Below are 11,253 nucleotides of genomic sequence, written 5' to 3'. Positions count from 1 at the left end.
CCCACCATACACCACCGCACCCAACAGATCCCTCGCAGCTGCTGCAGAAAAATCACTGAAGACCAACTACACGCAAACATCTCTCTCAGCCCACCCACCGAACCCTCCAACACCGACGACACTGCCCGCAACCTCAGACGCTGGATCGACGACTGCGCCGACACCCTCGCCCCGCTGAAGAAACCCACCCCCCCCACAGAGACACCAGCAAGAGGGCCAGCTGGTTCACCCCAGAACTCTTAGCCTCCAAGCGAGACTGCCGGAAGCTAGAGAAGAAATGGCACAGCAAACAGACTCCGGACAGCCACGCAGCCCACAAGGACACCACCCGCAACCACCATCACCTCATCAGGACTGCCAAGAGGACCTCCTTCAAAGACCGCCTCGACAACAACGCACACAATAGGAAGGAGCTCTTCAACATCGTGAAGGAATTCTCCAACCCCAGCTCCAACACTAAATATACCCTTTGATAAGGAATGTCTCTTTGGGCTACAAGTCGACGAGGCCCTGGAGATAATTAAAAAAGACACTGAAACGACGAAATCCAATGGAGCCCTTCATACACCTACACCTTGGGCCTCCCGCAGTCGCAAGCCCTGTGCGACTCCCTCGCCACTTTCTTCCACCGCAAGATAGCAGACAACCACGACAGCTTCAACACCCAGACAGCCCCAACAGACATCAACACAACAGTCTCCCTGCATATCATCGACCACGACCTCCTGCTAGCCTGGACCAGCATGAGCATCGATGACACCATCAAGACCATAAGCACAATCCACTCCGGCTCCCCGTCAGACCCATTCCAGCACCACATCTTCAACAAAGCCAGCAGCTCCATCACACCCCACCTGCGCAACGTCATCAATCTCTCCCTCGAGACCGCGACCTTCCCAGAGAGCTGGAAACACGCAGAGATCAACGCCCTACTCAAAAAACCCAAGGCAGGCCCTAGAGACCTCAAGAACTTCTGGCCCATCTCTCTGCTCCCGTTCCCGGCCAAGGTCATCGAGAAGATCGTCAACAGACAGCTAACCCAATACCTCAAAGAAAACAGAATCCTGGACCCTTCCCAGTCAGGGTTCCGCACCAACCACAGCACAGAGACCGCCCTCATCGCCGCCACCAGGATACTGCTGGACAACGGTGAGACCGCGCCCTCATCCTCCTGGATCTCTCTGCCACTTTTGACACCGTCTGCCACTGCACACTACGCGCATGCCTCCACGCCGTAGGAATCCGAGACAAGGCTCTGGAATGGACCACCTCCTTCCTCTTCGGCAGAACCCAGAGCGTCCGCCTCCCCCATTCCGATCCGAAGCCTCCGAGATCATCTGCGGTGTACCTCAGGGGTCCTCCCTCAGCCCGACACTGTTCAACATTTACATGGACCCGCTCGCACACGTCGCCCGTCAGCACGACCTCAACATAATCTCCTACGCCGCCGACTCAACTGACCCTCTCCCTCACCAAGGACCCCATCACCGCCAAAACCAACCTCCACGAAGGAATGAAGGCCGTCACCGACTGGAGCTGAACTCGGACAAAACGGAGGACCTCATTCTCGGCTCCAACCCTTCAGCCTGGGACGACTCCTGGTGGCCAACGGCACTGGGGACAGCCCCGACACCCACCGACCACGCACGCAACCTGGGAATCATCCTCGACTCAACGCTCTCCATGACCAAGCAAGTCAACGCCATCTCCTCCTCCTGCTGCTTCAACACCCTCCGCATGCTCCGCAAGATCTACAGGTGGATCCCGACAGATACAAGAAGAACAGTCATCAAGGACCTCGTCAGCAGCAGACTCTACTACGGAAACGCCCTCTATGCGGGAGCCCGACCAAGTTCAAACAACTGCAACGCATCCAAAACGCTTCGGCACCACTGATCCTCGACGTACCACACCACAGCCACATCACCCCCCACCTGAGAAACCTGCACTGGCTGCCCATAAACAAGAGGATCACCTTCAAGCTCCTCACCCACGCACAGAAGGCACTTCACAAGAATGGCCCAGCCTACCTCAACAAACTACTTTCCTTCTACACCCCCAACCGCCAGCTCCGCTCCGTCGACCTCGCACTCGCCACCGTCCCACGCATCCAAAGAACAACCACCGGCGGGAGGTCTTTCTCCCACCTCGCCGCCAAGACCTGAAACACCCTCCCACTTAACCTATGACAGACCCAAGGCCTGCTGACCTTCAGGAGGCTACTCAAGACCTGGCTGTTCGATCAGTAGCGCCCCCCCCCCCAGCGCCTTGAGACCCTCACGGGTATGTAGTGCACTCTACAAATGTTTGATTGATTGGTTAGCCCTCTGCGACAAGTTCTTGACCCGCTTTCTGTGCACCTTTGGGAGATGTTGGAGGAGCTCCTCCATTTCGTCCCAGTGAGCACGATCATATCTGGAAAGCAAACCCACTGAGTTGGCGATACGCCAATGGTTTGCAAATTTGGCCACCATCCTTTTTCCTGCTGCGTCAATGTGCTTGTTCTCCTTGTCGGGTGGGGGCGTGTCACTGCTAGCTTGTAAATTTGCTCTTTTACAAGCGGTGATCATTCGCGAGTCTGGTGGTACCTGTGCTCTAATATAAATGGGATCTGACGGAGAGGATTTATATTATTTTATATCATCTCTGTGTGTTATTGTAGCCCGAATAGGGTCTTTGGAAATTTCTCTGTGTGGCGTAACATGCCCTTTAACATAGTATTGAGTGCCCCTATGTGAAGTTTCGAAAAGGAAATCCTCTTCTAGGGGTTCTTTGTACAGCTGCACAAGGAAAGTAGCAGCCCTACCTATTAACTCCTGATGTGTAGTGAAATCATCAGGAGGGGATGGACCTGCGGGTGTAAGTCTGGATCAGTGTCCCCTGGAGGATCAATATATATATATATCATCCCAGGGGTCATCATGTGGTGGTGTCCAAAAAGCGTCATTCCCTGTATAGAGTCCACCTGTATCATCAGGGATTCCCTGAAGTGAGATGACTAGGGGATCTTCAACATACTGTGGAGGAAATCGTGAATCGGGGGCTGAAAGAGGCACAAGACTAGTTGCTTTGTCCATTTTCTTCCTTTTTGGAGGAGTGGGTGCATCATGTGCCTCTTAAAAAACAGCTGTCTTTTGGGTGAATGAGCTGGAGGCTTTGTGAGGATGCGTCCAGTTTGAGGCTGAATTTGCCTTTGTCAAGTGTTCAACTGCTCCGGTAATCTATGGAGAATAGGCTCCATTGGATTTTCAGTAGGCTTTTTCAGAGCCGGCCTGGAAGGTTTCGGATCTGAGCTGTTTGTGTTTTGGTGCCGAAGTTTCACTCAGCGTCAAAGTGGTGGATGTGGACCGTCCGCTTGGTACCAATGGGAGATTAGGTGCTGGGCTTGTCAGCGCCTAAGGATTTGACTAGTGTTTCAGTGCGAGTCTGAGGGCGGGGTATCTGAACCAGCCGCCCAGTGCTGACCATGGCCATGAGGCAGTGGTGGTTCTAAGGGCTCTTGTTCTGGAGCTATGTGCTTTTTCGAATGTTCAACATGCGGTTGAAGGGCAAGGGGTACAGTACTCACTGCTTGAGCCTTTGGTGTGACATCAGTGATCTTTAAGTCGGGTTTGTGTTCGGAACTGCCCTCAACAAAGAACACCTCTTCTGCTACAGAAGCTTCTGGGTGGTGTTCTTGTTCACCGACTTATTCATGCCCGAAGAGGACGGGAATGTCGTAGGTGCTCCTCTGCTGCATCTCGAGCCGGTGTGCCAGACTGCCTCGGAGGGTCTTCTTTGAGCAGAAACTGTGACAGGCCTCGCAATCCACCTCCTTGTGTTCCGGTGAAAAACAGACCTGATGGCAGTCAGTCTGTATGTGTTTGGTGCAGCAGCGAGGACAGAAACAGAAAGGCATCTGTTCCATTACCAGCAGGGCATTCTATAGAGGAACTGATGGAGACTGAGTTCGAAGGTCCTGAAGGGGTTGCGGTGGAAGCGCGTCGACTTGACAAGTGATTGTACCTTGATACACAGAGTGGTAAAGCGCAATCAAAAACAATACCAGCACGGGTTAGAGTGTATTAGGGACTGAAGAGAGATCCATAACAGTCTTGACCCAGAGCACAGGCACACATGTCCGATCCTGATGGCGGAAAGAAAACAATCTAACAATGGAGCGTATGCCCATACGCATAATCACCAAGAGGAGGAGTCACTCAAATGTGTGACTAGAAAGACTTCTTCAAAGAAAAACTTGCACTCATCTGGCTTCAACACTAGATGGCAGGAGTATGCAAAGCAACAGCCATAGAGGCCTTGAGCACCGTATTCCCTTAGAGTAGTTGGCTGATTGAATATACTAAAAGAGAAAAAAGTAATCAGAGGTTTTAAGTTCTTTATTAGATCTCTCCAGCAAGTTTCATGATAAAACAGTTATAATATTAACACTGGCACGGTACCATTTCAATCCACAACAAAGTGCATGTATTCAAAAAGACAAAGGGACTGTTTACGAATTGTGTCAGTTTTTAGGAAACGGTTACTAGAATTGTAAAGAGCCAGCATACAGCAGCCATTAATATCCAAGGACAATTCAATAAAAATATGAAACTATGTAAACTGGACATTGTTAGTCGATTATATTCATGTTACACTCCTTCTGGGAGAGGTAGGATGGAAAAACTAGACCCTCGACTTAGCAAAACTTGGGACATACAAATTCTTGTAAAATATAGCAACCAAGTGTTTCAATATCATGAGAACGATGCACAATATTCATATTCAGGTTCTCAGAAGTATTATGAAGCGTGACTTGAATTTCTCCTCACTCCAAACAGTGGTTAGAGTCTGCACATCCCACAATTATTGCCGTTTTGTGGTGTATGTCTCCATAAGTTACATACTGTGGGATTCATACATAAGGAAACACTGAAGAAAACAAATGAACTCCAATGTACCTCTTTAATGCTATGATCTAGAACAGGTCCCAGTCCTCAGTGATACAATCGTTTCATAAATAAAGTCAAGATGGATGAATGTTCCCTGCAGTGCTTCACAGTAGAAAGTAGGTTTCTCTGCCAGATGCTAATGCTTCCTAGCACAATACGTCCAGCCATTTGTACTTGGCCTCAATGACCAGAAACAGCTATGCCATTGGGATATTATAAATTGATTGTATTTGTCACGTATTTGACTTCCACAGCAACTCATTTACTGTAATATTTTAAACATAAAACAGCTATTTTTTCTGCAAACTGACTGGATGGTACCCCAACGTACATAAACAGTGAACAGTTTTAATTCGTCGGGGGTCGTCTTTACAGCACCTGTGTACATTCGATTGCTTTTAGTTGAGCTATATTGAAAGTCTGGTATTTGTAATATGGTCCTAAAGCCACTCTATGAAAACCCCTATTTAAAAAACGTTTACATACAAACATTTGTTCTGAAGATATTACAAATATGTTGACAACCAGTGTGTTTCTTTGTGGGAATCAGTACAGAATTATAAATAAATCTTGAAATGAAAGGGATGAAAAGATGAAATGATTTATTGCTGGTATGGGGGTGTAAAGGACTAGAGTTAATTAACACAGTTAGAAAGTGGTTATGCGCCTTAAGGAGCTTGGGCACTTGAAACGCCTCAACATTTCTATAACACAAATCTTCGCAGAGGTGGTTCTAGTGAACCGTAATACCCCGATATTCTACATATTTATAACTGTACAGTTCACTTCTTCGGTAAAACTACCTGATCTTTTCAACAGCAACATATTAAACCATGATTATGTATCCCTACGACGGTGGACGTTACTTCTCTTTCAAACTAAGGAAGACTATAGCAAGTCCATATTTTGTTTGTCATTCTCCGCCCTCCTTGCTTTAGTTGATATCTACGTTTTCCCTTCACATGTTCTTTTGTAAAATGTCTTCAAGAATGAAGTTGCATCTTCTGTTGTGAATACTGGCCACGGTGAAATGGCTTGTGCAAACGGCAGCTTTTAGCCAAGCAAGGATTCTCGCACTTTGGCCTGCAGGGCATCGCAGGTCTTCTTGGCGTCTCCTAACAACATGGCGGTGTTGGGCTTGTAAAAGATGGGATTGTCCACAGCAGCATAGCCAACGCCCAGCGACCTTTTCATCACGATGACCTACAAACACAAACACAAAAAAGCTGACCACAGCGGCACCTTTCTTTTTACAACACCAGCAAGTTCACCCAATCTCTGTACCAAAACCACAACATAAAATGGAACGCATTTTACACAGCAACACTAAGAAAAGTTAGAACGGAATTAACCCCAGGCAGCGCGGTTGCTCACCTCAGAGTGCAAACTGGTTTGCATGTGAGCAGCGCTAAACTGCGACCTGAAAGGTTTCAAGCCAGCACTGCAGCAAGTAATTCCAAGGAGGCACATTGTTTAATTAACCAACACTGTTGCCGACCGGGGATAATCAGTGCAGACCCAGTGCCAACTTTTAGAAAGGCAGATGGTAGTGAAGGTAGAGGAAGGTCACGCGTAGGTAAATTAATACAGCATTTTCACCACAGAGAAGGGCAATAAGACTAGTTATTAGTCATCACGTTACTTACACCCCAGACCCACAGCTGAGGGTGCCTTAGGAGGTTCCAGGAAATTACTATAGTTTGACTGACGTCAAGGTGAATATTTCACCAGTACATGAATTGCGGCCCGCTCCCACATACAGTTTATCCCCCTGCCAGTTGCCTGTTGTGACATTAGGAGCGGGTGTTTAAGGGTAGTTACTGACTGCATCGTCAGCAACCTCGAAGAGTGCCCAGGACTCAACATGCCACTCAATCCTGGAATGTCTTGGGGCGTGGCCATTGCTTACAAGAGAAATATCTATCATTTAGAACAATCATTGAAAACATGTCTTTTTAATTCCAATCAGGCTTTCCGTCGGTAGCTAACCAGTTCTTAACACGCTTAGCCCCATTTCAATAAAAACACGAATTCAGTGAATTTTTTCAAAGGTACCTCACATAGCTAAAGTGAAGCAACCTTTTTTTAGAAATTGATTCATCATTTGATGCATAAAATAAAATAACTAAAAAGAAAGACACTACAGACCGTCCGGGGAATATTGGGGGGAGGGGGGGACGGGGGAGGGTTGAGGGGGGAGGAACAGTGTCTAAGGGAAATGTATTAGAAAGGTGGAGAGTCGATGCTTAGAGGGGAGCTGGTGGTAGCTACAGAGGATTTCCGATGCAGGTTCCTAGAATATGTCCATAACCCAGAATAGTACCATTGTTAGAAGTCCCTTCTGCAACTTAGACAATCTTGGCTGGGAAGACAATGCATACGTTAAGCATTTGGAGCATCACTATGAAAAGGAGGGGGTGGGTAGAAAAAGAGGAGGAAAAGAGACACGAAGGACGTAGTGGGAAGTGTGGGGTGCATTAGTGTTCTTAGATGGCCTAGTTTTTTAACCTATGGGGACAAGACTACTTAGGGGGGTAATACAAAAGTGGGGGGTTGTGCAGATGCGCTAGGGGTGTGATAGGTGTTGGGGGTGCTGCTGTGTGAAGCGTGATATTAACGGGTGCTAGGTCATTTGTGGGTGCTGGGGATATGGCAGGGGAAGTATGATATCGGGTTTAGATAGAGACGGAATGATTGCCAAATATCCTTGAGTCACGAGGTGAGGAGTTGAAGCAAGGAATATATCTGTTTGCACGTCACGGTACGTCATGCTGCGAAGCCACGCCTCCTTTGATGGAGATTGCTTAGTGCCCCAATGCATTGTAATTTCTCTTTTTGCTAATAGTAGAGCTATAGCGGTGAATCGTCAGTGGACCAGCGGGACATCAATGACGATTCCTAGTTTAGGAGTTGGGGAGAAGGGTGTGGAAATTATATTGGATATCACCTGGAATATTGTGGTTCAATATGCAGCGATACATGGGCATGTCCATGTCATGTGGGCAAAGTCGACAATAGGAGAGTGACATTTTGGACATTGGAGTGTTTTGGAGGGGTCAAATTTACCAGTTCTAAGCAACTTGTTTATAACCTTCAGAATATGGTGCATTCAGATTTCCACTCTTGAATCATGCCGGCTATAAAACACATTAACATTGGTACAAAATGAGTTATTCAGATCCAAATCCTCAAAGGTGAATAGACACCACTAAGCACGTATGGAGATACAGCGAATCCAAACAGCAGAGTAAGTGAATATTCCGCACCTCAGAGTGCAAACTGGTTTACATGTGAGCAGCGCTAAACTGCGATCTCAAAGGTTTCCAGCCAGCACTGCAGCAAGTAATTCCAAGGAGGCACATTGTTTAATTAACCAACACTGTTGCCGACCGGGGATAATCAGTGCAGTGTAAGTGAATATTCCGCTCTACAAAACTTTTAGGAGTTTTGTACGGCTTCTAATTGAATTTCAAAACAGGTAATTTCTGGTTCAGAAATAAGTCCAATGGTCGCATAGGTTTAAGGTTTTTTTTTTTGTTTGTTTAAACAAGTCTGTTACAGTTTTAGAGGTCTACGGAATGCCTTACATTTAATCTGTTTTCTTAAAACCTGAAATAGTCACCCACTATTGCTTCTGTTGTTCTAACAGTCCTAACACTACTATAAGAATAGGTCAAATTACTCCTTTTTAGGTCTCGGCTGCGAAGGCTGCGCTTGCGCAGTCTAGCTCCGAGATTTAATGACTTGGAGAAGAGGGGCTTGAACCCGCCCCTCTTCTCCCCTGTTCTCCATTGGCTGGCCTCTTGAATGCTGGCCAGCCATTGGAGAAGAGGTCAGTCATTCCGATTAGGCCCCGTCCTTTTCGGATCGGGGGGCGTGTTTTTGCAAGAAGTCTCATTCTCTCCTCCAGCCAATGGCTGGAGGAGAGAAAAGAAACACGCCCCCGAATCCGAAAATGCCGCTGCCTTTCTCCGAGGCATTTCTGCTCTGCCTCGGAGAAAGGCAGTGGTGTGCCTTTTGCTCTGCCTTGTTTTACTGAGTTTATAAACAGACCTCTGCCCAGTGCAACCCAACAAGCCAGTACTTCGCTTTATTTTTTGCCAGAAATTGGAGAAGACAAATTGTAAAAGTACTTCATGTGGTCATCGGGTTCCTTGGTCTGCCGGCTGCGTACCCCACTTTACAACGACACACAGTCGCGTCCTAACTCCATTGCCTCGGTCCAGACGGGCACAGCCGAGGAAACGGGTGCAAGTTACCAGCTAATGTGCCAAACGTAGCTTTTATTTTACCGGTCTATGTTTGGGGGGGGGGGGGGGGGGGGAGAGGAGGGTCCTATTGACTGGATTCATTTAATTTATTTTGCGACCCCTGGTGAAATGTTTGCTCCTGCCACTGTATTAAATGCTTTCATTGCTTGTCTTCGGGTTTGACCCACACCCTCGTATTCAACCCCTCCCCAAAACCCCGCCCCCACCCCCAAACCCCGTCTAACACTGATAAATCTCCTTGTTTGATGAATTGATCGATCACCACTCTGAAAGGTCACCCGGGCTGGCAGTAATTTCCTTTTTGCCTAGGGCCCCTCTGTTCACTTTTACTCCGGCACCGACAGCCAGCCCGGAGCGCGTCGGGATCCCAGTCGTTGGTGCCTGATCCTCATATAATTTACAAATCGTATACAATAATAACAATCCCATTAAATACACCCTGCCCCCCCCCCTCCCAATGTCCCCCCCCCTTTATGAACAGGGGAGGGTAACTCTACAAAGTCCATTCTCGTGGACGGTTCTGTCACATGGACCCAAAACCACTTGACACACTATTCATTTATTTGCCCAGCCCGGGGGTCCTGAACGCAATTAATTCCTAATAATTGCAGTCGGGTCAGCCTCATATGACAAAGTGTGGCTCGGTGCAGGCCTGCAGGCCCGTGACTTATTGCAGTGCAATGGGAGAGCGAGTCCATTTTGCCTAATTGGGCCCGTGGCTGGAAGCCGCTGCGCAGTCTCTAAAGAATGGCTGTGGGGGGAGGGGGCGTTCCACATGGCGAGGGTCTGCCCTTCTCCCTGGCAGGGCATTAATTACTTAACCGCCTACTTTGTGTAAACAGTGCATTGCGGTGATTAAACCAGCCTTGCTTGGTATCGAGCCCCTGTGGCACACTCGAAAGTTCACTGCACAAAGACAATGAGATCATGCGTGGAACCGTGTTTAATCTTCTGATAAGCGAGAGCGTCAGGGTGCGTGTTAACGTCACGCTTGTAAACGTCATCTGAAGGGGGAGTGCAGAAGACAGCCGAAGATTGACCGGGAACCTGTAAGGGGTCATGCGGGTGCATGGCCAGAGTCAAGCATGTCCCGGTGTGATCCTAGGATGTCTAGGATCACACCGTGTGCACCGAGTGGCGCCTTGATTTGCGTGTTTATATAGCAAATGGAGGTCTTTCTCCATTAATTATTCCAAAAGATCTGCTCAACGGAATGCAAAGTTCTGCCTCCTTTCCCTGGCGCGGTGAAACCGGATGAGTGCGCCCACCCCCGGGAGGAGGGGAGAGCGCAGACAAGAAAGCGGAGGATGTTTCAGGCAGAAATGCAAAGAGAAAGAAAAAAAAAAAAACTCTTTGGAGATTACCATGCCATTAAAAAGCCAGGTCACAAAGGAGGCGCCGGCTTCCCTCCTCCGCGGCGCTTCTTATTATTTTGATTCATTCTTTGTCACGGGGAGTGGTTGGGTAGTTTATGACTTGTTTGCGAAATCGCAGTGACAGAGAAAGCTCGGCTGTCACTTTTTCCCCACATGCTTCCCTTAAACTCGCAGAGCGACTGGCCAAGCTGCTACTAACAGAAACCTAAGCAGCTCTTCCTATTTCCCCCCAAAAAATCTGACATTCAGCTGGAAACTGCCACGTTATGCAAAGTAGGTTGAGAGGGGGAGGGATGGGCCATTTAAACTTTAAAAATCAACATCGCCGCCCGTTGCACGCCCCTCCACATGGATGCAGCTGCGCGCTGCACTGTGCTCGGTAACGTGGCTCAGCTGCTGCTGGTTTCCCCCTCACACTTCCTGTAGCCCGGGGGTAGCTTGGGTGGCTCATATCCGGTGCACTTAAACCCCTCTGACTCACTGGCTGAGCACACAACAAGCCAACCGTCTGAAGGCAGACAGGGAGGGCTCTCGTCCCCTCCCGCTGCTCAAAGAATGCCATGTTTCTCTCGCACACAGAGCCTGCCTAGAGCGCCATGCAAGCACACATGGCGGGAAGCACTCTTGAAAACCACGCCATTTCCTGAAATAAATCAAAATATCGGAGTAACCAAC

The 11,253-nt window shown here is 48.3% G+C and overlaps 1 protein-coding gene across 2 annotated transcripts in view; it reads right to left on the bottom strand.

Moving 5' to 3' along the window:
• Nucleotides 1-4,361: 4,361 nt before the first annotated feature.
• NNT (nicotinamide nucleotide transhydrogenase) overlaps nt 4,362-11,253 on the bottom strand; it is a 391,279-nt gene continuing 384,387 nt past the window's right edge. For both annotated transcript variants that reach the window (XM_085631219.1, XM_085631218.1), the window contains exon 22: nt 4,362-6,134. In XM_085631219.1, the coding sequence (XP_085487345.1) occupies nt 5,985-6,134 (150 nt within the window). In that variant the 3' untranslated portion in view covers nt 4,362-5,984. The remainder of the gene's footprint in view (nt 6,135-11,253) is intronic.

The sequence above is a fragment of the Triturus cristatus genome, chromosome 2_1, assembly GCF_964204655.1.
Source record: "Triturus cristatus chromosome 2_1, aTriCri1.1, whole genome shotgun sequence".
Taxonomy (NCBI): Eukaryota; Metazoa; Chordata; class Amphibia; order Caudata; family Salamandridae; genus Triturus; species Triturus cristatus.
This window is presented reverse-complemented; position numbering and strand designations above follow the sequence as displayed.